Here is a 27,866-nt window from a genome sequence, read left to right on the forward strand (position 1 = left end):
ACTTCATTAAGGTTAAGATCATCTTCATCTGAGCAATAGCTTAGCTTAAGTTCACAAAAACGTTCTGTGCACACCTCTCCTCATCTCTCCATCCACTATTTTCACATTTTCCCCTTGTTTCTTTCCCACTGCCATTGATTAGCTATGCAAACTTTTGATGAACATGTCTATTTTGGCACAGGAACACACAAGGATTAGTCTCCTCACAGATGAAAAATACCAAAAAACATTAATAACATAACTCGCTGAAAGGGATCTATATCTGTTGGAATCCTGTTTTTTATTATTTAACACCCATGTGTAATTGTTACTTTTCTTGTTGTTGTCACTCACTGAAAAATGTCTGCATTTGACCATGATGTGTGGCATGATGGTCCTGGATCAAGCTTTTATAGTGGCACTTCAGTTTAAAAAATCATTTTGTTAGCATAACTCATTGAAGCTAGTGGACACTACCAGCACCATACGGACTTGTGTTATGCGGGGTTAGCTTGAGGACAGAAACAGGAACATTTTCAGCAGAAGGTGACATGTGCATCAAGCAGACTTAACTCCAAATGTCAAGTTATACCTTCACTGATTGATGATAGCACAGAGCCGATTCAGGCATCCGACAGCACGTCCTCCTGAGCTGTTTCTTTTGTTTAAACAACACACACACACACACACACACACACACACACACGCACACACACATATCATCTATCATCAAGACATACACATGTAACCACAAAAAACACAGAATTACAATGACTTCAGTACCCTCTACATCATCTCTAAAGTAAAAAATGCTGCATGTTGTATCAGAGCACTGTACATCCTGGTGGTTGGTTTAGTTTGGCTGAGATGGCTGCTTGTCTACGTTTTCTCTTTTTCATCATCCCCTACTCATTTCCATTTCTTGCATCATCCTCTCTTGTCATCTCCTATTCATTGTTGTCTGGTGCTTTGTTAATTTCTTCTGCTGTCCCCTCCACATTCTCCTTCACAGACAAGCAAAGATCAGTATCATTGCACAACCAGGTTTATGAGGCTGGACTGCAAATAGTTGAATTCAGCTGCCAGGGAGATTTTTTTCTTGGCATTGTGTGATTTTGACTTATTTCCTTATGGGACAAAGACCATGGGCCTTATGTCTGTCCAGCTTTCACCGCCTCTGTCTCACTCCTTATCCTTTCCATCGAGCCAGGTTTTGTTGATTTCATCCAAACAAAATACAATGACTGAGTATAGATGCTACTTTGACTACTGTCTTCATGTAGTTCACTGACCTTCCGACCATCTTCCAGTGTAGACCAGAATTATCCAAGAGGAATGAAATGTCCAGGCCAGAGAAGAATATTTTGAACTACCCAACCATCTCTAAGGTGATCCACTCCTCAGGAGCAAGAGCACATTTCCAAGGAACCTTTTTGGCACTAAGAGAGCAGGAGCAATAAGTGTTACTATGTAGACATTGATGTAAGTACCCACCCAGTTGTGACTGCTATGGGACCACATCCTCAGAACTACAAATCAGTTAGCACTCTTCCAAATGCATTAAGGTAGATATGACAGTTTGAAGTTTCTACTGTTGGTGTATGAGGGATCCCTTCTTTTACTCAGCACATTAGGGGAATTTCTGTGTAACTCAGGTGTCATTTAGATTAAAGTGGAATATCTGATGACTTAAAACTTGTCTGCATGGACATGGACATATGCTAATTTTATCCTAAACTTTTCCAGCCATAACCAAACAGTGCATCACCTTCTTGTAGGGTCTGAGCAGAGTTTCTAAGTACTCTGTTGATTTGCATTTAGTTTGTACCAGACAGGGTTTCCCTGATGATGGGAAATAAAAATAACTGTAATAACCTACAAGAACCCAAATGCATCCAGCAACATCAACTGCACTGCACAGAAATCGCTCCTCCAACTACCTCCAACTAAGCACTGATGCCAAGGAGCAGAAAAAGAAAAAGGGGAATGGGAGATGAAAAGTGAGCTTGTTGGTCGTACCAAATTCTTATTGCCACAGTCCCTGTTGCTGTTGATGTGATAGCAGGATAATCATCTGAAGGCAGCACCCCTGAATGGGTTCCTAGAGCAGGGAGGAATTATAATGTGGTCTCATATTCCAACCTCTCCTGCACCATAGCATCATCTTTGTACTGCAGCCGTGGAGGAGTCAGTGAGCAATCTATGGCCAGGATTGCCTTGCGTATACTGCGGTCAAGAACATGGCGCTCCCAGGCTGGGTAGCGGTTCCTACAAAGATCGATTTTGATGACAGTTTCTTCGAGCCGTGGAGCACGAGATGATGGTGTGGATGGCACTGTGGGTCGGACCTGAAAAACGGGCATGCAGCCGTCCCGCTCAGAATACTTCCCCATGTCACGCTCCAGGGTTGTGGTGGCACCGCGGTTGGAACGCAGTGAGTTGGTGGCACCTTCAGATGGTAGTGTGGAGAACTGAGCAGTGGGGTCCAAGTCGAGACCCTGGCCGCTCGGTGAGCGTCCAAAGCGTGGCCCATTCGGATGGAAAAAGGCATAGTACATGAGCATGAAAACCACACCGGTGAGGAAACTGCTGAAGATGACACAGAGTGCTGGTACTGCAAAGGCGTCAGTGGTGTGAGGAGACCGATAAAGGTACCATAATGCACTGAGAGCTGCATTTTCCACCAGGATCACCAGGTAATAGATGAAAAGTCGACACCTATACAAGAACAAGAAACATAAGAATAAATTAATCAGATACTGTGAAACCAAATCAGTTAGCATAGCATGGAGCACTGTCCTCCAGTATTATTAGCAGGATAGATCACACTGAATGGAGTTGAGAGTCCTCACCTTGTCCGTCCCTCCTTGACGTTGAACCAGGAAAAGATGTAGATTATGCCCACCACCATGTCAAACACAATCTCCTCCCATTTGCTGATGCAGAAGTCTGTCTCACAATGGACAATCCAGAAGGTCATGATACACCAGTGCAGGACAATGAAGATGCCAAAGTAGAGTTGGAACACAGAGGCAAACAAGGCAAAGGTGATGACCCTCGCAGCAATAGTGAAGAAGTGCCAGCAGAACTGAATGATGACAGCCAGGTAGCTGATGGGCTTCTTGTCATCGCGAGACTCTCTGAGGGCTTTCTGGTAGGAAGCCAGGGCCCAGGCCAGAGAGACAAGGGATGCTGCTGCTGTCATACCTGCAACAGACAGACACACAGTGACACAACAGGTTTAATTTCAGTGCCATATTTGCATATGATATTTTTGCAGTCTACACAGCAAACTGTAAAATGTAAATGAAATGCCTGTTCAGAAATTTCATTTTGATTAATTACTTTGGTATGCTTGATTTTCTTTTTTTATTTACAGTGGATAATGGACAATTTCATTTTCTCTGTATTTGCCATCTGTTTTGTTAATATGTTTAGAATTCTTTATAGCGTCCTTTACTATGAAGTCTGATGTGATATAAGCACTACGAAGAAAGCATTATGTTCGACAATAATTACTGCAATATCACCATTGATGAGGTATGTGTTTGGATAGGATCCAATATGCTTATTGGTTGCCATAGGCCCTTTTCACAGCACACAGTGTGTCACTTCCCATAGACTTTATGTATGACAATTAGCATATATGTAAAAAAAATATATATATACAAGAAATTGGTCAAAGCAACACATAGGCTACACAAGAGGGTATTTTTCAAGGATATCAACTTTGGAGTAGAAAAACTATTGAACAGCTTTTAGGCTTTGCTGTCTTAAGTTAGATTAGTAAGTAATAAGTTAGATTGAGACCAAGAAAGATGAAGAAGAAGAAACATGAACAATATACATCCACTGAGAATTAGACAAGAAATGTCAACAAAACAGATAAGACAAAATTATGAAAACATGCAGGCTGTGGATATAACATTAATGTTACCTTCAGTTGCCAATCTATAGTGTTGCTATCCAAAAGAATGAGTGAGTTTCCATCAAAATTCAGGATTAACCATCAAAAATTTGCTAAAGAAATATCACAACATTATCAATTAAGTGAACACAGCTTTGGTATGAGTCCCTGCCCTGCAGTGGAGAGCACAGCTAGCTGTGGTAATGCTACATGAGCAGGGACAGAGAGACAGTGGTTCTGTTCAAACAGTGAGAGTTTGGAAATAACAATTGGATTTACAGAGAAGACTATGTCTGTTGTATTCCTGCAGAGTACAGTGACATGAGCACTGTTTTGTCAAGTGTCTTTTCCACTAACCTCACACAAGAGGAGAACCACGCCTGTGAACATAGTAACTACATGACAACAATCGCGGCCAAGTTAAATGCATGACAAAATTAGACTAGTCACTGATTAAAACTAGACTACCTGTCTTATGTTTTGGTTGAATACAAAAATCAAATGACTAAAGTTTCACGACAACTACATTTTTGTGCAAACACTAAGACTAAAAACTAAAGTGGTGGTTCCCAAATGAATACTATTTGTGAGAACCAATTTCTCTTTTAAGCCAGGGTTAGGGTTAAGTATTTAGCAGTGATGGTTAAGGTGGGGGTTAGGGACTAGGGACTAGGGAATACATTAAGTCAATGCAGTTTAGAATAAGTATAGAAAAATGATGACAACAAACGAGACAGAGAGAGAGAGAATACCTTGCACAGCCTGGAGTTTGTGTGTCTGTATGATGATGCACAACTGCAGCACCAGTTGTGGAGCACTCTCCAGAAAGGTGGCCAGTAGATGCAGCATGCTCACATCTGCAAACTCATAGACCATCCTCCAGTAGTAACGCCAGCGCTCTGTCTCAGCACTCTGACGACTCCGAACACCCAGGTAGATGGTATGGAAATACCTGGAGATAACAGAGAAAAAATATCATAAGATATGGTAAGATAAAACTTTATAAATCCCCTGAAAATTCAGGTGCTACAGGCAGCAGCCAATAGTAGTAGGAATAACAACAGCATAGAAAATACAAAATAAAAGTTGACTATATGTACATTTTATACAAAAGAACTATAAAAAATATATTGCTACAAAAGAACTATAAAAATATTGCCACAAATACACAGTACATCAACATACTAGAGAAAAGCAATGGTAACACCCAAGAATCGGATTGCACTGATTTTGCAATTTTAAATTATCAGGAATTCTGATCATCACATTTTACCAAATCTGTTTCTTAAAAGGTGCAGAAATACACTTTGAGTTGTGAGCAAAAATTGACCAAATAATATATAACAGTCAGGCTGGACAAAGATCCTGGTTGTGGCTGTATGCCTATTCAGGAACTCTGCCCAATTTGAAGGTGACATGATTTGGTCATAGTGTTCAATTGCACCCAAAATTCCTCCCAGCCACCACTGGTACAATTTAATGCAAAGTCAGTGTGTGAACTGCACCACTGTGCCCTTTGTCCAAAACAAAATCATTTTCTATAGACAGAGATTTCCAGCATATACAACACAACCACCTTCCTCAGAGGAGCCTTGGTAGATTTGAGCACAAAACTTGTGCAATTACTGTAAGCAAAACAAAGTAAAGGAAACAGAAATAAGAAATGGCAATGGAAAGCTATCATGGCAGGTGCAAAATGCATAAATATGTGGATTAAATTGTCTAATGTTTATCATGTGATATTAACAGTATACACTGCATAGAGTATCACAAGACAACACATGCATCAGCAATGTGAACAAAATGGCATCTGTGGCACACAGACCCACAAACCTACAAACTTATAAACTCTTATTTGCTGCATGACTAGCATTTGAAAGCACTTCATGATGGTGGAGGTCAGTGCAACAGGGCGGTAGTCATTGAAACAGGATGGAGATGACTTCTATGGCACAGGTATGACAGTGGAGGCTTTGAAGCACGTAGTGTCGTATTAGTGTTGTAAGTAGCTGCCTGCTTAAACATGTCCCAGTCTGTGGTGTCAAAACAGTCCTGAAATGGTGGGGGAGGGGTGACCCCTTGTATGCTCCTTTGCGCGTTGTGTAAACCAGGTCCAGAGTATTATTTCCCCTTTTTGGAAAATCAACATGCTGGTGTGTACAGTCATGAGGTCTGCATAGTTAAAATCTCTGGGTAGAATGAGAAATGCCTCTGAATGGGCTGTCAGTTGTTCACTGATGGCCTGATACAGTTCCCCTAGTGCTTCCTTTCTGTCATCATTGTTGGAACTGGGGAAATGTAAACAGCAACCAGTGCTAGGTGGAACATTAGCTGGTTAAGTTGAACAGCAGAGTCTGGGATGTTATTAAGCCATGTTTCAGTCAATATGAAAACACAGCATTCTCTCTCGCAATGCTGGGTAGACCTCAAGAGATGTATGTGGTCCATTTTGTTATTGAGGGAGTGTATACGGATACCTCCGTAGTTACTCTTTCACACCGCTTGCGGTGTCTTCTCTTCAGATGGGGAGCAGCAGTTGAAGCTGGTGATGTGGTAGGCAGGCTAGAAATCCAAGGCCCCAAAGTTTCTCAGCTTGTGTGGTTTCTAGGTTGTAATATGTCATTCTGCTGATGTCTAGCAGAAGATGACTGTGCTTATGTCTAGACAAAGACAGATTCGACAAACTTTTTACAAGAACACAACAACTTACACAAACATACACATGTAAACACTGTACAGTTGAGAGAGTGAGGGGCCGCTGTGTCTGCACGCACCACCATCTTGATAAGGTTTGTGCAGAACACACATTTTACTTAACATAGTTTTAATTTGTTACACTTTTGTTTATTAAAACTTCCAGGGTGGTTAAATATCAACTTTGTGGAGACACAAAAACAGACCCTCTTGTATATTGTTTAAACAGCAGCTTCACAAGTCGTTTCACCAGAAAAGGCTGAATTGCAAAATGAACATAATATGAATGAACAAAATATGCTGTAGCTCGTGGCAATCCAACTCCAGCTACACCTATTAGACCTGACTCGAAAGCTTGTTAATGAAGTGAATTTATTATTACTTTTCAGTTTGTCTGTGGCCCTCATTTTTATTTCTCTCTCTGTAACAAGATAATGAGCAGAGACTGAAAATGAAAGTGTTTCCATTCTCTGTCTCTATCTCTAAAATATCACCAACACATGGCAGTTTAGTAGCAGGCTAATGTCCTGTGAAATGAACTTCCATTGCCAATAAAGATTTTGGAAATTAAATCTGGGCTGAGGTCATTAAAGCTGCAGCCTGTACATGGACAGATGGACCTGACACATTTCTCACACACATAGACTTCCACTTGCTACAAAGTGAAAACCTGAACAAGTTTTTACATTTCTGGAAGGTGAGTGCATTTTGGAAGGTCCACGACTTTCCAAAACCAACTTTTTTTTATATTTATAATATATGTTTATATTATTGAAAGTTGTCTCAGCACATTTTCCATATAGGGCAATATATCCAACAGTCCCACCACAAGCAAGCATTTGGTGATGACCGTGAGGAAAAATTTCCTTTTAACAGGCAAAAAACCTTGAGCAGAACCAGGCTGTGGGCAGCTATATATCTACATTCATACAAAAGAGTATAAAAATAATATTGCTAATGGCATTTTTTTTTCAATTGCACATGGTAAAATATGGATAGTTAACTACAGTGTTTGTACTGTTGCACAGGAGAAAAAAAATATGTAACACAGTAGGAATAAATGTATAAATAAAAATATATAAAAAATATGTGATATTGCACAAGATATTGCATGGACATAGCAATTCAATTCAGTCTTATAAATATAGTGCCAAATCATAACCGAAGTTAGGGTTAGTGTCTCAGGACACTTTCCATGTAGAGCTGGTACAGAACTCTTTTCAATCTAAAGAGGACCAACAATTATCTCATGATGTGGGAATAGCAAGATGTGACACATAAATCACACATTTGTCCAACCACAATGCTAAAGTCGAACAGTCTGACACTTGTTGGAAAGAAGGACCTGTGGTAGCATTCCTTCTTACACACTGGATGCAGCAGTCTGTTGCTGGAGGAGCTACTTAATCCATGATTGATGCCAGTTTAGCTAATATCCAGATGTCCAGACGGTAGTCCAGGACATAACCAGTTTGTTAAGTATTTTTCTGTCAGTGCTCCGACAGTCCCAGTAGACCACTGCGTAGAAGATTGTAGCGTCATAAAAAGTTTTTAACAGTGTCCTACATACTCCAAAGGACCTCAGTCTTCTCAGCAGATGGTGTCAACTTTGACCCTTTTTGTACAGGACATCTGTGTCATCAGCCCAGTCAAGTTTGTTGTTGAGCTCCCAGATATTAGTTCTCACCCACGATTTCAAGGTCCAAACCCTGGATGTTCACTGGTGTAGTGTGTACCGGTGTAAAAAACAGAGTCTGATGGTGTTGAAAGCACTGGAAAAGTCAAAGAACATGACCCTCACAGTGCTGCCAGCAATCTCCAGCTGGGTGAGCGCCCACTGCAGCAGGTAGATGACGCCGTCCTCTACCCCAATGTTGGGTCTGTAGGCAAACTGCAGCGGTTCCAGGGTAGAGTCCACCACGGAGCGGAGGTGGCTAAGGAGGAGCCTCTCCATGGTCTTCATGAGGTGGGAGGTCAGGGCAACAGGTCTGTAGTGGGCTGGTTCCTTGACGTGCATTATTTTCGGGACTGAGATCAAACAGGAGGTCTTCCACAGGACAGTGACCTTCTCCAGGCTGAGGCTCAGGTTGTAGAGGTGGCAGAGGACCTCACAGAGCTGCTCTGCACAGGTCCTCAGCAGCCTATGACTGATGCTGTCTGGTCCTGCAGATTTCCTCTGCTTCAGTTGCCTCAGCTCTCTCCTCAGCTGGTCCAATGTGATGGAGAGGGAGGAGTGAGGGGGGGGCTGGGGTGTGCTGCAGAGGGTGGGGGGCAGAGGGGTCTGGTGCTGGGAACGGTCTGTGTGGGTGTGGGGAGGAGGGGGCAGGTAAAGGTGGTCTAGGGAGGGGGGAGGGAGGACTTTAGCCTCAGGGGTGACCCAGGGGTGGTTGTTGGAGAAGCACCGTACCCTCCAAGTTGACACAGTGCTGTCCACACAGAAGTTTATGTAGTCCGTGATGCAGTGCGTGAGGCCGTCGATATCATTGCCATAAGAGCTGCAAAGCATGCTCCAGTCTGTGTTCCATCCAAATTCCATTCAAACTAGACTACATTTAAACATACGCATAGCTGGTATAACACACTGCTGGGTATTAAACAGCCCCGGAATACCAGGCAGGGCTGGTGGGGTTCTTGACCGATCCTTTTTCATTGTACATGACAAAGCAGCTAAGGAATGTTAAGCTGCTTCCAGGATGTGTAATATCACTGTTATGCCAATGATGCACAGATCTATTTTTCTGCTAAACCCAGTAACCTGAATCAACTGTCCTCCCGCCATGATTGCTTAGCTACCACTAAAGAATGGATGTCTCTTAATTTCCTCCACCTAAACCCTGACAGTACAGAAATTCTTTTAATTGATCCTAATAACTTTTCCTGTGCATTTTATCAGTTTATTGATCCATTTCAATATTTAATCTACTGCTAAGAATGTTGGTATCATATTTTACCAGTATATGACTTGTGACCAAATGCAACTAAGCTCGTTCAGTCCTGTTTTCTTCAGCTAAGAAATATGGCAAAAATCTGATGTATGTTGTCTAAAGATCTTGAACTATTGATTCACACTTTCTTCTTTCTTCTTCATTTTAATAAGTGTTATATAAAGAGAGTTTTACTTACTTTTGAGGACCCTCATTAATATAATGCATTCTTAGCCCCAATCCCAACCTTGACCAAGACAACTAAATGGCTAAGCCTACCCTAAACCTAATTGTACTCATAAGCAAGCAACCTTTAAACTGCAAATGCAGAAATGTCCTCGCTATGATGGTTTAAAATGAAACTGGTTCTCACAATGACAGCAATACCAGTATCCTCAAAATCTATAACTCATATGAAACTGCAAAAGGGGAAAACACACTGAGATCAGGTCTGATGGTCGTTCAGTACACACAATTGAGCAGATATTCAAGCATCTACAGATAAGACACTCACATCAATATTTAACTTCCCTATTTGCCACTGATTTAGTAAGTGCAAAATGGCCTTGTTCACTATATCTGACGCAAGAAAAAAGTTGATTGACAGTTCTCTCCTTCACTCAGATATCAACTTGAACAGTGTGCATAGCACTAAAGTACTTCCTACAGAATATCAACAACATGGTCAACCACTAACTGCAAACATATTTACTGTAACTGACAACATTTTAAAACAAGTGCAAGAACAGTTTTTGAAATTATCCGCTGAATACAGTACAAACTCAGCTGGATCTTTTGTCTTTTTCCTTTGTTTGCAAAATGCTAAAATTATTTAAGGACTGTGAGAGGATTTTCCTTTTAATAAATAGGATTTTTAGTTTGCATATGGTCTGATTTATGTTAAAGCGGCTACACAGTTATGTTAAAAGTCTGACAATTTGACGACTACTGGGTGGAAAGCTGGTCCTTGAAGCAGCAGGTGAGTCTTGATTGCATGATTTGAGGCAGGTATGCTCATGACATGCCAGGCCTGCCAGCCACGTCCTGCAGGAAGACAATCACACATGATAGACAAGGGAGAGACATACAGGAGACATAGGGGAAGGGAAAAACAAAGGCACAATAGGAGAAAAATGAGGGAAAACCGTAGATCCTAACATTTTGGGCCCATTTGTAACTGGAGAGGCAGCCAGGAAGAAAGAGGGAGAAAATACTTAAAAAGGTAAAAACAAAGCAAGCAAATATGTATGTGCCAAGGGTAATGCAAATGTGCAAATGGTAAATAAAAAAAAATCTGATTCTGAACACATGTTCTTCTATGCACTAAAATCTTTCTTCTTATTATTGTTTCTTATTGTTATTATTATTTATTTACGTTTTTTGGTACTTTGGTCCTCACACATTCGTACTATTCAATGTTTCAATGAAGTTTTCTTCATTTTAAAGTAATGGACAGAATTTTTACACATTTTCACAGTCTTCATGCATTTTAAAACCTTAATTCAAACATTCAAATGTTCTACATATTTTCCGCAATATTTAACTTTCAAATCCCACTCAAATATTCAACAAAGCCACTCACCTTGATTCACATAGAAACTCCATTCAGATTTTCTGATGTTCCTGACATTTAGTACTTTATCATATTTATTCAACTTTTTCATATCATTAATACTTTTTACACACTTAGAGGTTTAAGATGTGAAAAGGGCTGTTTTCCTTTTTTGTTTTTGTGACTGTAAAAGATGGGAATAACAAAGTAATGTTGCTTAAAATATGAAAGAAATGTGTTTGTATCTGACTACTTTTAAAGCCAGCAAAGCGGTTTGGCATCAGCATTTCACTTTGCAGTTTCTTCAGAAATTGCCTTCTCTGGCATTCTTATTTATCGTACGTTTTTTGCTTCGCTATTTTTTCTGCATACTTTTAGCTACAGAAACCATTCAATTATCCAAATGTTCAGCTTTTTAGGCATATATATATACACGCTATACGCTACTTTAACCATTCTACCTTTTACAGTTCTTGAAATATGGTGTATTTATATACAGAACAGGCCAAAAGTTTGGCCACACCTTCTCATTCAATGCGTTTTCTTTATTTTCATGACTGTTTACATTGTAGATTCTCACTGAAGGCATCAAAACTATGAATGAACATATGTGGAGTTATGTACCTAACAAAAAAAAGGTCAAATAACTGAAAACATGTTTTATATTCTGGTTTCTTTACCCTTTGCTCTGATTACTGCTTTTCACACTCTTGGCATTCTCTCCATGAGCTTCAAGAGGTAGTCACCTGAAATGGTTTTCACTTCACAGGTGTGCCTTATCAGGGTTAATTAGTGGAATTTCTTGCTTTATCAATGGGGTTAGGACCATCAGTTGTGTGCAGAAGTCAGGTTAATACACAGCTCACAGCCCTATTGGACAAAATTCATATTATGGCAAGAACCAATCAGCTAACTAAAGAAAAACGAGTGGCCATCATTACTTTTAAGAAATGAAGGTCAGTCAGTCAGGAAAACTGCAAAATCTTTAAATGTGTCCCGAAGTGGAGTCGCAAAAACCATCAAGCACTACAACGAAACTGGCACACATGAGGACCGACCCAGGAAAGGAAGACCAAGAGTCACCTCTGCTTCTGAGGATAAGTTCATCCTAGTCACCAGCCTCAGAAATCGCAAGTTAACAACAGCTCAGATCAGAGACCAGATGAATGCCACACAGAGTTCTAGCAGCAGACCCATCTCTAGAGAAACTGTTAAGAGGAGACTGCGCGAATCTGCCTTCATGGTCAAATAGCTGCTAGGAAACCACTGCTAAGGAGAGGCAACAAGCAGAAGAGATTTGTTTGGGCCGAGAAACACAAGGAATGGACATTAGACCAGTGGAAATCTGTGCTTTGGTCTGATGAATCCAAATTTGAGATCTTTGGTTCCAACCGCCTTGTCTTTGTGAGGATTCCACATGAATGGTTCCCAGTGTGAAGCATGGAGGAGGAGGTGTGATGGTGTGGGGGGGTTTGCTGGTGACACTGTTGAGGATTTATTCAAAATTGAAGGCACACTGAACCAGCATGGCTACCGCAGCAGTTTAGTTGGATGATAATTTATTTTTCAACAGACGATGATCCCTAACACACCTCCAGGCTGTGTAAGGGCTATTTGACAAAAAAGAGAGTGATGGAGTGCTGTGGCAGATGACCTGGCCTCCACAGTCACCGGACCTGAACCCAATCGGGATGGTTTGGGGTGAGCTGGACCGCAAAGTGGAGGCAAAGGGGCCAACAACTGCTAAACACCTCTGGGAAATCCTTCAAGACTGTTGGAAAACCCTTTCAGGTGACTACCTCTTGAAGCTCATCAAGAGAATGCCAAGAGTGTGCAAAGCAGTAATCAGAGCAAAGGGTGGCTATTTTAAAGAAACTAAAATATAAAACGTTTTCAGTTATTTGACCTTTTTCTGTTAAGCACATAACTCCATATGTGTTCATTCATAGTTTTGATGCCTTCAGTGAGAATCTACATGTGTATGTAAATAGTCATGAAAATAAAGAAAACACATTGAATGAGAAGGTGTGTCCAAACTTTTGGCCTGTACTATATTGTATTAAACTTATTTTTTTGTTTTTGTTTTAGAGATATCACAGGTTTAGTTTTATGATTTATATATTTAGCCTCTTTTGAATGCTGGCTCCTTCTTTGACTGGAACTTTTACAGGTCTGTCTGTTGTATTTCTTATAGGCTTTGCCCTCTAAGGCTATTGCTCATGGGTTTATCTCTTGCGCATGTGCTCAGCACTGCCTCAGTCTTAGTCTCAACCCAAGTATAAATTTTGTTGAGACTGGACAATCCACTCTCTTTTTTCCAGCCTGAATTGATGTGGGGCAGCCTTCAGCATTTCTGCTTTGTACGGACAACAAGGCAATGGCAGCCTGTAAAAGTTGCTACGACGGAGTGTCCACAGTGCAGCTTGCCAGATAGCTGCTGTGACAAACACACACTTACTTACTCTCTCATGGCAGTGTACATTCATGTACCAAGAGCTGAGCATTGGGATAGACATCATGTTGAGACAAGGTCCTCATCAGGAACCTACATCTAGACCAGGTCTCCCAGGTTTTCAGCAGTAGCGTGGGGGTTGGTCTGTTTGTGGTGCACGGGAATGCACAGCGCACTCTCTGGTTCTCCTTGAGTGCCAGAGACAACCGTCAGCCATGGCCCACAATGCTTTTGTATGCCTTCCCTCCAAGTTTACTCATCCCTCAGCTTGTGAACCGAGTGTGGAAAGACCAGTGATTCTGATAGCTGGAGTGCACAGGTACGCTTTCCATGCCTGTGGTGGCTGCTGTCAGGCTGGCCGTGGCGGCTCCCATGCCACGGGAGACACTCTTTCCCAGGCCGGGGGGAGAGATTAGAAAGCATGGAAATTCTTCAAACTTTGTTGGACTGTTACAATGTGTACCTTCATCTCTCCTCTTTCACAACCAAAACTTCTTTTTGTTCCCTGTCTTCATTCATGGGAATTTTTTTTCTTTAGTGGCATGTGGCAGTCTGTTCGCAGTTATGCATGATGCACTGGCAGGGCATGGCATGCTATGTTTTTTCTTTTGTGAAGTAGGTATGCGTTTGTTCTTGTTGTACTGGACGGACCCAGTGTAGCATAGACCATATCCTGTTTCACCCTTATCCCACTAGCAACAGCCATAGAGGGCAAAGCCTATATAAAATAGAACATCAGTTACAGCACGTGGGCATGAATTTAAGTTTTTCAGTGCCATACAGGTGCACAAGGGATAAACCCGCTAGAGGACTGCGCCTAAGGACAAGAGAAGATGGTATAAACCAACCATACTGTCTCTTATTATGGGGAATGTAAGATCTCTCCCTACAAGATGGAAGAGCATGAACCAGGCTGTAGTGGAAGTACCTGGAGTATAGCATCATTTGCTTCTCAGAGACGTGGCTGAACGAACTCACGATGGACACACATGTTGCCTTGGACAATTTTCAACTTCTGAGAGCAGACAGGAGAACGACGGAGTGCAGTAAGACTAAGGGTTGGGGCATAGCGATGTTTGTGAACAACAAATGATGTAACCCAGGACACATCAGTGTTAAGGGGCAGTGCTGCATGAGAGCTATAGAGATGCTAGCTGTTAGCATTCGGCCACATTATCTCCCGAGGGAATTCTTGCATGATAATGGTGTACATCCCCCCTCGGCCAACACAGCAGCAGCACTGCAGACATCGTACCCCCAGACCCTCTTCCTCATCTCCGGAGATTTTAACCACGCTTCCCTGTCTTCAACTCTCCCCACCTTCATACAGAATGGCAAATGCCAGACCAGGGACAATAAAACACCCAACTTACTGTATGCAAGCACTAAGGATGCTTACAGCTCTTCACCTCTCCCCCCGGTGGGTCAATCTGACCACAACTTGATTCATCTGCTACCCACTTACATACTATTGGTGAGTAAACAACAGCCAACCATTAGGCATGTGAAGACATGCTCACAGGAATCCAGTATGGCACTGAGGGACTGTTTTGACACCACTGACTGGGAAGTGTTGTGCAGTCCTCACGGGGAGGACACTGACAGTTTGACAACATGCATCACGGACTACATTAATTTCTGTGTGGACAACACTGTGCTTACCAGGAAGGTGCAGTGTTTCCCAATTAACAAACCCTAGGTGTCCCTTGAACTGAAAGCCCTATTGAATGAGAAGAAGAGGATTTTTAGATCTGGAGACAGAACTGAGTTGAAGAAGGTGCAGAGGGAGCTGAAAAGGGAGATAAGAAGAGGCAAAGACAGCTACAGGAGGAAGCTGGAGGAGCACCTTGAGGTTAGGGGAGAGGTTAGGGGAGGCCTGAAAATCATCTCAGTCCACAGCAGTGACAGTGGCAGCAGGGGCCCTGAATCTGCAGATCAGGAATGGGCAAATTAGCTTTTTCTTTCTTCTCCAGTTCTTTCAACACAATCCAGCACAACACACTGCTGAGGAAGAAGCTGGAAGGAGCTGGGGTAGACTGCCACTCTGCTGCATGGACCATCAACTACCTCACCTACAGACCACAGTGTGTGTGGCTTCGGAACTGTGTGCCTGGTGTGGTAGTTTGCAGCACTGGGGCACCGCAGGGTACTGTGCTCTCTCTTTTTCTCTTCACCCTCTACACATCAGACTTCAGACTGACAGCTGTCACCTCCAGAAGTTCTAGGTTCTAGTTAGGTGGAAAATCTCAGTATAAACCACCTTTTCACATCAGTCATTGGGTTATTTGACTTAAAACATTAATTAATTCAGGTTAAATCTGTAGTGGACAACATCTGAACATACATAATATAAAAATGTGTGCTCCCTTGTACCACTCTGTTAAGCCCCTTGACCAAAACCACAATATTCAATGGCGGCAGAAAGGGTCGCTGGCCCTGTGAAACGTCATGCTTCGTTGGGCCTCCTCTCCACAGCCTGTGCCTCACCAAATCCCTGATCCCTCTCTCCGTGGCTTGTCTTGCTTGTTTTGTTAGAGACATCCTTCCACTGCTTCACGCCCCTGGCTTCAGAGGCGGCTCTGTCACCATCTAACAGCGAGATAAGAGGCTAGTGCACCACTCTCTCTCTCTGTCTCTCACACACACACACACACGATCACATGCACACACACACACACACACACACACACACACACACACACACACACACACACACCACTGTACCCCTTAGTTCTCCATTGTTCGTCATCATGCCTCTTTGACACTCGTCCATACGAGCACCATGGTGTCAAATATGAGATTTTCGCCCAATAACACCTATAATAAACTGTAATCTGTACATTTGATGCCTCAACAAAACTTTAAAAAATTAATTTCCACTGCTTATATTTGACTGCAAGTACATGGTGTGATATGCATGAGCAGAACAAGCAGAATGTGGTTGATGACTGCTCAACCCTCACATCTCTGTGAGGAGAATCTGCTGGGGACTGACTGAATCCAGAACAAAGCTGTGCATGCATGTCCATTAATAGCAAAGTGTGATGTTGCATGTCACTTAATGAAAAGTATGATGAAGTTCAGTTTGACTGTAATGTATCAATTGGCATGTAGTTTTTAATCAATAGTCCACTGACATCATCTAAAATACTGATAGTAAAACGGAATGATTCAGTACATATCAGCATTTTCCACCACATTTGAATATTTAGTCAAATGGCTATTTCTTTTGGAAAATTCACTATCAATCACTAAATCTCTGATTTTATCTATCTATAAAATTCTAGTAACTGAATAGTCATTTATTAAGATAAAACAGAAAATCTGTTCCGACTCCTCAAATGCTATTGGCATATTTTTTTTACTCGATTTAGTGTGATTAGAAGTTGTCCATTTGGATTGGTGTTCAAACATTATTTAGAACATGTGTCACAAAAAACATGGGTGACACAACCAAAACCAGACACTGTTGGTAGCCTACATGAAAACAAGTTACACAATGAGATAAATGAAGATATGAAATGTCATGTAGAAATACTATACATAGAAAAAGAGTCAAAGTAAAAGTACTTATGTTTACTGATACATATAGCTTTTGACATCCTTTCCAGGTTTGCAACTCTTACTGCTACAAGTGGCATTAAATCAGTTGTTTAATGTCACTAGGAATAGCATTTTTTACAATTTGAAATTCTTCATATGCAACTAGACAAGATTTAGATTTAAGAAATTCCTCATAGTGCAAATAAGAATCAGAACATTATCATGTTGTAAGTCTGTAGGAAAAATGATATTCCTATCAATCTAATGCTGTAAGTACGAATATTTATTCTTTCCGGTAATGTATTCATCATTCCATATAACAGTTTTGTAGGAAGAAAAACTGTGTACAAAACAATTTTGCTGCAGTAAGAACCTTTTGATACAATTTAGGCAATGTTTGTTGTATTGCAGCTGGAACGGATGTGAAAGGTCAAGGCTAGTGTGGTCCCTGTGGTAGTGGGGGTACTCGGGGCAGTAACCCCCAAACTGGGAGAGTGGCTCCAACAGATCCCAGGAAGATCATCTGAAGCCTCACTCCAGAAGAGCGCAGTCCTAGGAACAGCCAAGACACTGCGCAGAACCCTCAAACTCCCAGGACTGAGCTTGAGGATGACACAGACACAGATACCACCCCACCAGGGTGAGAGGGAGATGAGAGGGGATATATATATATATATATATATATATATATATATATATATATATATATATATATATGCACACATCTACTGTGCAATAGAGCAAGTACTTAATGTATCCATAACGACGTGCAATTGTTGTTTCAATCCCTTTGCAGGTCTTTGTCAATATTTCTCAGGTACTTTCATTGACATTGCCAATGTATTTTCTATATTCTTTTGCATAGAATGTACATGTACATAGTCAACTTCTTATTTTGTATTTAGTATTCTTTATTTTCCATTGGCTTTGCTATTTGCTATTTTTATTGATGTTTCCTGTGACACCAAATTCCCCCAGCTGGGGATTAATAAAGTTGATCTTATCTTATCTTATCTTATCTTATGTTAAAGGAGCTAACAACTGGGCCTCAAAAACTCTGATTGTGAATGACTTTGAGATGTAAAGTGATGTAAAGATGTAAAAGACATGAGCACTGTATGTGCTGTGCTGTGTTATGACAGACAGAATCCTGTGTACATACAGTACCAATGGCACTGTAAAAAAGCAGAGGTACAGAAACAAACTGCTATTGATCGACACACTGTTAATCAGTAAATGTTCATTAGTTGCCCTCTACCCCCAGTCAGAAGAGAATTTTGAGAATGAAAATATGGTGTTAAAAGAAAAAAAAAAAGACTGGATAAGATGAGTCTACAAAACAATGATAAAGGTTGATATTCTGAATGGTTTACCAATATATTCATGGCTGACCACTATTTCAGCAGTATATGCTAACTTTAACTAAGCTTAGAATAAATTTGTCCTTGACTTGATTATAACAACATGTAGAGTCCACCCGGATTCTTGGGCCGCTACAATTCAACCAGTACATCCTCCTAAGTCAAAACATGCATGGTAATAACATTGCTTACCACAGCTACGAAAATGAAGTTGACTTAGCTCTCTCACCAAGTTACTATGGTCTGTGCAATCTCATTTTTGTGACTTTAACTGACTATAACCAAGTGAGAGCGAGATAAATTGTTTGATACTGCGTGTGTGCTTTTGAATACAATGGTATCTGGAACCAATGGAGTGTGTTTGTCCACTACCATGAAAATATCAGTCATTGAGGAGGGAGGAGGGTAGACACCAATAAATTTCAGAAGGTAGTGGAAGGCACAGAAAGTGGAACAATAGTGTCTTGGCGAAAACTGATGGGGATGTGCTTAGAATAAAGCTACACATTAGGAGGAATTAGAAGTATGTATAATTGAGTGCAATTTTTTTTTACTGATTCAGTTGTTTCTGGGACCAGGAGCAATGGAAAAGAAAATACTATGAAAGAAAATTATATGAAAAGCAGCATCAGCTCTCACACTCACTGATGGATTCAGGATTTTACACCTGTTAATCAGGAGCTCATCTGTTGGATATGTTTCCTGCAGCTGCTGTTGTTAAGGTGTCATAGAAGTAAATTGCCCATTTAGTGCAAAGGACCTCTCTGTAAATGAGGCAGCAAGCTCTGTTGCTGGCAACTGTGGTTCAGGAGGCTACCTGTCTGAAGGCTGGTGGTTCAATCCCTGGCCTTGGCAGCCTACATGCGGCCTTAATACTTTAATGCTCATATTGATGGCATGGCCTAGATACCATTGTGTGAATGTGTGAATGCAGGCTTGTGTTGTAAAAGCACTTTGAGTGGTAAATAAATAAATACAGTCCATTTACCGACTTGGTTTATTGTGCACTGTTTGACAATAAAGAATAAACCTACCACATTAGACTCTATTGACTACTGGTTATTATTAAAGTGTTTCTAAGTTACGGAAATGAGAGCCTTTCTGGCCCAGGCTTGGGTCTTTTCATCCCCACAATAATCATTGGTGAGCCACCCAGGAGAGACTCAAAGTAGCTAAATGCTTGGACGGAGCTGCTAATTGTCAGATCACAGTGGCCACCAAAACACGGTAAGCAGAGCCTTTCCTAAGTCTGCATATACTGGTTGCATCTAAGGGCAGTATGTATATGGCGAGGCAAAAGTAAGCTGTAGCCTCTCCTCCAAAGAACCTACATTAATGAAGAGTTCAGTGTGATGTGTACATTTGTATGAAGAGACCTGAACTGTACATTCGCCTTGTGTACACCCAGTGTACAAGGTGAAATGACTGAGTGGATGCTTAATGTGAAGATAGTGTGTTGGTTAGCTGTTTGCATTATGTTTGCTGGTGGATTGATTCAGTTAGTGTTGACACATTACAGACAGTAAGAATAGAAGTAAGAGAGAAGGATACTTTTCAGTGTGTGTGGAAAACTGTGGTTACTGCTCTCCTTGTGATGGGGAAGTGTGAGAGGTCTGTACGGGCAGTGTAGTGTTTTGCAAAAAGTGGGAGAGAATGTGCTTATAGTTGTGCAGATCTGGGCTGAGGTTTTGCTCCTTGAGTGTCAGGTTTCAGTAACTGTGTGTTATTTTTAATTTTAGTGTGTAAGCAACTGTAAAAAAAAAAGTAACTACTCCAGTACAACTAATACAGTTTTGTTTTTCAATTGCTTACACACTAAAATAATTAAAAAAAAAACACACAGTTAATAAAACCAGATATATAAGGAGCAAAACCTCAGCCCAGATCTGCACAACTATAAGCACATTCTCACACTTTTTTGCAAAACACTACACTCACTTCTCTACATTAGACACAGAAATCTAACATGAAGTCACTTCCTTGCCATTCAAGGCACTGCCTTTCAAAATACCACACCTATAAACCAGTTGATCAAACACAGCTGTCAGGTGTGGGGACACTTAGGTACTTAACTGTAAACACACCAACCACACGTAAGCACTATAAAAAGGGAACAGGTGAGTGTACCTGTCCTCAACAAAAATGGAAGGTAACATTGCAGTCAGAGGCGACAGAGCTATTTTGAATGTCCCGGGTCAACGTGGTTGTAACATCACAATGTGCCCTACAATCACGCAGAATGGGGTCCTCCACCGCAATGCCAACTTAGGTCCTTACAACACCGCCCACCTACTCACATTTTAGACAGACTACACAACACTGTCACAGCAGAAGTCCAAATGGATGCAGAGCAGATGAGATACATTCTCATCTGGGACAATATATTTTTCGACTGATCTGCTTTGGTCCAAAACTGGTTTCATCAGCATCCACAATTTTCACTCCAATACCTCCCATCATACTCTCCCTCCTTTACCCCACTGAGGAGTTGTTTTTTCAGCATGGCGGTGGAAGGTTTATGATCAAGCCATGGAGGAGGCCTGTGACCAAATTGATTCAGGGTCTCTGCAAGGCTGGATTTGCCATTCAAGAAGATTCTTCCCTCCAAGTCTTGTGAGCGAGGACATATCCGGTGGTGTGGATAAAGTGTCATGGCCAGACCCAGCTAGGCCAAGAGACCATGCTTAGGGTTTCTTTTCTTTCTTTTTTCCTTCTTTTCAATTTGTCTGTCAGTTATAAATTATTGTTTAATCTTGAATAAAGGGTTTCATTTTGCGAAAGTTCTGAGGTGTTCTGCTTCTTGTGTGTGTGTGTTTGTGTGAATTGTGTGTAGTGTTTTGACAAAATGAGCCCTGTTTTCAAAATCGTGCTTAAGCAATTGTAAAAAACTGTAATAGAACGCCACTCAGATAATACAGTTTTTCTCAATTGTTTACACACAAATACTGGTACTTGAGACACAATGACCACAACATGTAACTCATGCACCAACCCCCTGAACCAATTCTGCTAAACTACAAGCACAATTCCTGCTTTACACTGAAAGTGCCGTTCTAAAACACGTTTTTCTCAAAACACTACACACAATTCTCTGCATTTGGCACAATTTTCATAGAAAAAATCTCTTGTTTTCACAAGGAACACACTGTCATTCAAAATTCTAGTTAATTGCCCTACAATGCACACTGACACATCACATGGGCAAACACCTGTCACACAGTTTTACAATTAGCAATCAGAGCTTTAGCATAAAAGGACAGGACAGAACAGGTGAGCTTATCTATTTTGGAGCAATGGATGCCAACATTTGCAACAGAGGCAGAGACAGAGCCAGAGGAGTGAGAGTAAGAGGAGGAGGATGGGGAGGACGAGGATGAGGACAAGGAAGGGCAGGGACCGTAATCTCTGATGAGATCCGAGCCACTTTGGTTGACCATGTGGTCAACCATGATCTCACAATGAGAAAGGCTGGGCAAAGAGTACAGCCAAATTTGAGGAGGTACACTGGAGCATCTATCATCCAGACTTTCCGAAGTGGAAATAGGTAAGTAATCTACTCTCACTAGAAAATAACAGTACTGCATCAATACAGTACTTAATGAGTACAGTAGTACAGTATTGCCTGTGGACTGTTCTGTAGGACTTTAAAAATAAAGTATGTTTTAAGTTCTTGGTAAATGTATTCCTACACAGTAATGACAGTATTTTACTATTTGTATTGCAGAACTGAAAGATTATCATCAATCCTTTTGCGGATTTTTTTCTGCCTGGAGATGGAAAGTGTATGGCCAAATTCCACAAACGCATATACCCCTTTGCCAAAGTTTGGAAGACGCATGTGGAGCTATAGCAGTTGATGCATTTCGTGGCTGGATAAGTCATGCTAGGTGATATTTCCCCCACTGCTTGGCCAGGGAAAACATTGTTTGCAATGTGGATGTGGGCTGTGGCCAGACAGAAACAGAAGAGAGGATGCAGCAATTTATTTTATTTTTTTTACTGTAAGTGTATATAGTAATTCCTTTTTTGTATGTAGACCACTGTATGTGCAACTTTGTGTTGGTTGGGATGTACACTTTGTACATTGTTTTTGTGAGAAAAATAAAATATATTCGTTATCATGTATTTGTGTATTCTCAGTATAAAAACAATATTCTAAAATATTTAACACATATATGTATGTACTGTCTATAGTAAGTGCAACACTGAACAAAAAAAGGGCTAAGTCATTATGATGAATGGAGAAGAAGCGTTTACATTAAGTTTACATTGAGCACATCAGTGTTCAACTGGTTCTTATAAATATATGTTCATATGATGGTTTGTGTGTGTCATTTGAAAACAAAATACCATTTTGAGAAGAAATAACATTGTTTTCAATGTAAAGTTTCATTTTGCAGGAGAATTGAGGGGTTTTGCACATTGTGTGTATGTTTTTTGATTTGTGTGTAGAATTTTGAGAGTATGAGGCATGCTTTTAGGCAATGTGTTGAAACAATCGAGAAAAACTGTAAATGACAGATTCTGGACTGCATGAACAAATGGCACAAAAGAATAGTGGAGCACCAAAATTGGCCAATAGAGGTCACCCTTGAATTGCCTGTCGTGATGAAGTGAAAACAAGCATTAAACATGACAAAGCCAAAGACACCAACAACAAAAGGGTAGGCAAAAGGCAGAAGAAAGAGCTGGGCTAGGATGGTTTAAATAATGGGAAAAGCAATATAAACAGTAATCAGGACAATGCTGAGCAGTGAAGTAGGAAATCAGGAAAGGAAGCGAAAGTGGAAAGGACAGTGGCTGGGGCATAAACCTGTCCCACCTAATAGCAAGGATATAAAATTTGCTTTAGAACAGGACAGTTCTAGGTGGCAGAAAGCAAAGCAGGAGATGAAGAAGAGAACCTACGATTGGAAGGGCAAATGGAAATAGAGGCTACAATGACAGTGAAGGTGGAACATCCAAAGCCTCACGCTAGAGGGACAATGAATTCTACACAAAGAGCAGGGTTGAGAAAAGAGATGAAATGGACAGAACCAACCATAAACAGATAGATGATAAGGGAGATTACCTGAGGGCACCGGGGAAGAAAAGAATAGGACAGAGTAAGAGCTTGACTGACCTATCTAAGCAACAAGCATCGAAGCAGGAAAGCTGCAGAAACAGCAATAGTGAAATAGAGGAGAGTGACTGTGAAGGATTTAGCAGGCCAAGCTCAAAGTGTATATGTCAGTTGACAGGTTATGACCAAATACAGCATCAACACCAAAAGGTTAGGGGGTGATTCCCAGTCAGGGAGAACACCACCACTAGTGTGTGGGGGCCTAGGGATTAAAGGCAGGGAGTAAGCAGACAGAAGATTGGCAAAGGTGGAGAGGATGCTGCAAGAGAACCAGGAAAGGTTGGAGAGGTCAGTGGCAGCTTTGGATAAGATAGAAGAGCAAAAGGCAATCGCAATGCAATTGCGCAATGGCACAATAGCGAAGGACAGAGTGGAGATAGACTGTGAAAGATCCATTATAGCCCCAATAATAACCAGAGGAAATCAGACTTGGTATTTGCCCTAGTCGCATATGTTAATGGTAGGACTAGTAGGCAGATTGCCAGAACTGTCAGAGCGAGTCGGAAAATGGATCACTGATCCATAGAAGAGTACAGATGGTACCAGGCTGGCCTTGGGAGACATCAAACCCCTACATGCATGTGGCAGAAACACCCAACAGTAGAGATATTTAGCAAAGCAGGACACGCAGTTCATTATGTTGGCTTTGGGGGATTCATAAACAACATGTGGGCAACACTTCACCAAGAATACCCAGAGAAAATAGATCCCTCTAAGCTAGAAGTGGAGAGGCTGAACAAAGATGAGTGTGTACAGAAGTTCCTTCACTCGTTTCAGCGTAGATGGAGGAAAGAAACAGAAAGGCCATGGAATGACAACATCACCACAGATAATTTATTCAAGCTAATGGTCAAGGAAAGCATGCCATGGCCAGTGCAAAAATGCCTGGGCAGTGTGGTGGGGCTGATGACGATAGATTGGCCACTGATCACTGAGCACATAGTAAATCAAGTGGAGAAGAAATAGTAGTAAAAAAAGATAATGACTGTTTTCAGCTACTGTTTAGGCACTGCAGCCTCATGGATTCAGTATGATATGCAGGTGTTGTCTGATACCTGTTTTATGTAAACACACTTCTGGAAAGATTAGAAAAACTTCTTCTCTGACTCTTGAACTGAGAGATCTCTCAACTTTGTGACCAATTTCTAATATATTCCATATCTTCAAATTCAAGCACTGTCCGTGTCAGAAAAAGACTTTGTGGGTCCTGGCACATTGGATCACATGAAGTATTTGAACACAGAAGAATACAAATCTAAAACACAGACTTTCACTACATTCATAGTGGTATAGACACACCTCTATAGGACCAAAATCATTGTCAGTATGATATAAATCTGTTCTTTAAAGGTAGTACTGGAGGATGATTTGCTGTCTTCCACTGATAAAATATTGATTTAATTTTGGTTATTAGCAATTAGTTTTTCTTTTGAATTCTGGAGAGTTTTTAGACAATTATAAGAAGGTAGCACAGTCCCATGGAGCTACCTGCAGGCAGAAAACAACAGAACAGTTTTCAACAGAAAACTCATTAGCATTAGTTGTAATCAATTAAGTCAGTCATCAACTGAAATGCCAATCACTTTCTACTTCCAGCTTCTAAAATGTGAGAATTTCCATTTTAGCTGACAACCATTTTTATATCCCATCAGTATATTTGCAGTGATAACTGTCTTCCTATTTTTATTTATTTATAAGGGAAATTAATTGGTTTACAAAAGACCTCAGCACACAGCACATCCCATGTCCACCCTATTCAACCTCTATTGTGTATTATGCACATCCAAATACACAGACCATTGTCTGCAGTAAAGAAAACTTCTGAAATAAAATACTGTAAATGTCACAAGGTACACTTCAAGTCCCAGTATATTCATATACACATGCATTATTACCCATCCCGAGGCCTCCATCCTACCTCCAGTCAAGCAGACAGTAATACTAAAGCTGCAGCCAGGGCTAGCAACTAAACAAACAAACTAAAGACCCTTAGGTCAGGTGTGGAAATATTTGCCATGTAGGGTAATCATCAGTGACTACATCAACTTCTAATTTGACATTTATGCCTCCCTTTGCTTTTCTTTGTCTTCTTTGATAGCAACATATTTCAACATGGCAGCTTACACTCTGCATTTTTAGATCCACTTATAAAATATGAAGCACTGTTACAAATTAAACCACCCAACAGATCAAATTAGCTCCACCCCAACCAGTTACAGCAGGAAAATGCTATTTACTCATTAAAGATGGTATTAACTCCAATTATATAATAATAGGAGTCTTTCACAACAGCTAATTTTTACTTTTGTTACTTTAGGTAGGCCTACATTTTGCTGATAAATCCTTTTGTATTTAATACTTTTACTGAAGAATCTAAATATTTCTTCCACCACTCCTTACTATTCAGTATGTGCACCCCAGGATAGGTCTATGGGGCTGCAGGCTTCACTTTTTATTTTATTTATTTATAAGTTAATATTGTTTAATATTTTGTAGAAACAAAGAGGGCTAGCTGCTGTCAAACACCACCATATGTATCTTGAGTTAAGGTTTATTCAAATTCATGACTCCACCCAGAGGCTGTCCAACCATTGAAGTTTTTTTCCAATGGCACCAAAAGGAAATAACTTCAGTGTCGACGGCGTTCACTGTGTGACATTATATTTGACTGGCATTTAAGGATCAACTCCCTCTGTGTTATACACAAAAAATACATTTTACAGTTGGTAAGGATATAGGAGACACAAGTGAGCTAAAAGCGCATGCTAAGGATGGCAGTTGGTGGCCATGCTGTAGGAGCTGGCGTCATTCAGAGGCCACAATGGTGCCAAGAATGCCAACTACTGTCAGAGAAGCCCCCTACTCACAGATTCATTTGATTACACACAAACGCACGCACGCATAAACACACACACACACACACACGCACACACACCACCATTATTACCCATCCCGAGGCCTCCATCCTACCTCCATATCTGGCCCAGCTGGAGGATGTGGATGACAGACTGGCCGAACCAGACGCAAAAGGAGTAATAGGCCGATCGTTTCCTACTCCTGCTGCACACCGCGGTGCTCGCGGTGCTGTTGGTCGTGGTGTTCTTGCTGGCGGTCGACGCCTGTCTCTGCGGCGTGGCCGGGTGATGCTGAGCGGTAACGTCGCCGTGCGAGGCAGAGCCGCTCAGTAGCTTATTCCCATCCATATGGGCGCAATCGGCGGCGGATTCCACAACATCCTCGGTACTGAAGTCGTGGACGAACCATCTGAAGCTAAACAGCTGGACTGAGAAGGAGCCGAGCACCACGAAGAAGAGCGTCAGGCCGAACCACCAGTAGTCGCGCCGGAGGTAGTAGTCGACTGACAGCCACACGTCGGTACCTACGTCGGCCAGATACACGGTCACTGCGGCTACGATCCACAGGCAGTCCCATACCGTGTATTTCTGCTGCTCCCTCGCCAGGCGAAGGCACGTCGTGTTGGAGCCTCCCCCGCCGCAACACCGCGACTCGCCGTTGGCAAAGTCCCCGTCCCCAGTGCCCGCAGAGTCGAGCTGGGCGCCCGGGTGGAGTCCTTGAACCGAGCCGGAGTGCTCCGAGTTCTGCAGGGGTGTGAAGGCCACGTCGCTCTTCTTCATCTTCAGGACCCCGTCCGATTTAGCCGCCATTATTAGAAGCTTGTAATATTCCTACTCTAATATTTTCCTCCGTTCCTCCCCTCCTCTTCTCTTTTGCCCCTGCCTCTCTCCGTCGACACCCTTCTGCGCGTCTCTCCTACTCCTCCTCCTTTCTGGGCAGGACTAGCTCCTCTATACTGCCTGTTCATAATAAAGAATAAAGACAAAAAAAGAAGACCGAAGGTCGCCCTGTGCTTGCACCGATATTTTGGTCCATACCACGTCTTTATTGGAACAGACTGCGTCTGTTGATGATTTGCTCATCCAACTGACAGAAGGGTTTTTCTTTGTTTCCTCCACCTGCAGATAACCTACCTTAACAGATTCTGTTTCTGCGGTTCGTCACTCTCTGCCCTACATGAGTCCTGATTCAGAGGCAGATGTTGGGAATGGTGATGGAAAAAAAGAGCCAAGGAAAAAGGGGAAGGCTGCAGCCATCTGTTTCTTCCATGGCACAGACTAAAAACTATGACATCATCCTCCCCCCTCTCTCTAGCTGACTCTCGCCCTCTCTCTGCCGGTCTCTTGGCTGTTGACATACCGTTTGAACTCAAACCAAAGACTGCTATCGTTAAAATCCCCTACCGAGGCCAAACAAATCTCCCAGTGTGAATCAGGATATTAAAAAAAATGAGTTGAAGCAGCCTTAAATCCTGCA

General features: G+C 41.6%; 1 protein-coding gene across 1 annotated transcript; it reads right to left on the reverse strand.

Annotated features, from left to right (window-relative positions):
• Positions 1 to 2,096: 2,096 nt before the first annotated feature.
• xkr4 (XK related 4) lies at positions 2,097 to 27,199 on the reverse strand. The gene is made up of 4 exons (XM_041949779.1): positions 26,505 to 27,199; positions 4,639 to 4,838; positions 2,832 to 3,186; positions 2,097 to 2,697 (listed from the first exon to the last, which is right to left on the reverse strand). Exons 1-4 carry the CDS (start codon positions 27,197 to 27,199, stop codon positions 2,097 to 2,099), a joined length of 1,851 nt encoding a protein of 616 aa, XP_041805713.1.
• Between the last annotated feature and the right edge of the window lie 667 nt (positions 27,200 to 27,866).

Source organism: Chelmon rostratus, chromosome 12, assembly GCF_017976325.1.
Source record: "Chelmon rostratus isolate fCheRos1 chromosome 12, fCheRos1.pri, whole genome shotgun sequence".
NCBI classification, from domain to species: domain Eukaryota; kingdom Metazoa; phylum Chordata; class Actinopteri; order Chaetodontiformes; family Chaetodontidae; genus Chelmon; species Chelmon rostratus.

Excerpts from the sequence above, each read along its gene's own strand:
- xkr4 (XM_041949779.1), bottom strand. The coding sequence starts at position 27,199 with ATGGCGGCTAAATCGGACGGGGTCCTGAAGATGAAGAAGAGCGACGTG. Across the intron at positions 3,187-4,638 it reads CAAACTCCAGGCTGTGCAAG|GTATGACAGCAGCAGCATCC; the intron begins GTATTCTCTCTC and ends TGTCTGTTGCAG. Across the intron at positions 2,698-2,831 it reads GTCAAGGAGGGACGGACAAG|GTGTCGACTTTTCATCTATT; the intron begins GTGAGGACTCTC and ends GTTCTTGTATAG.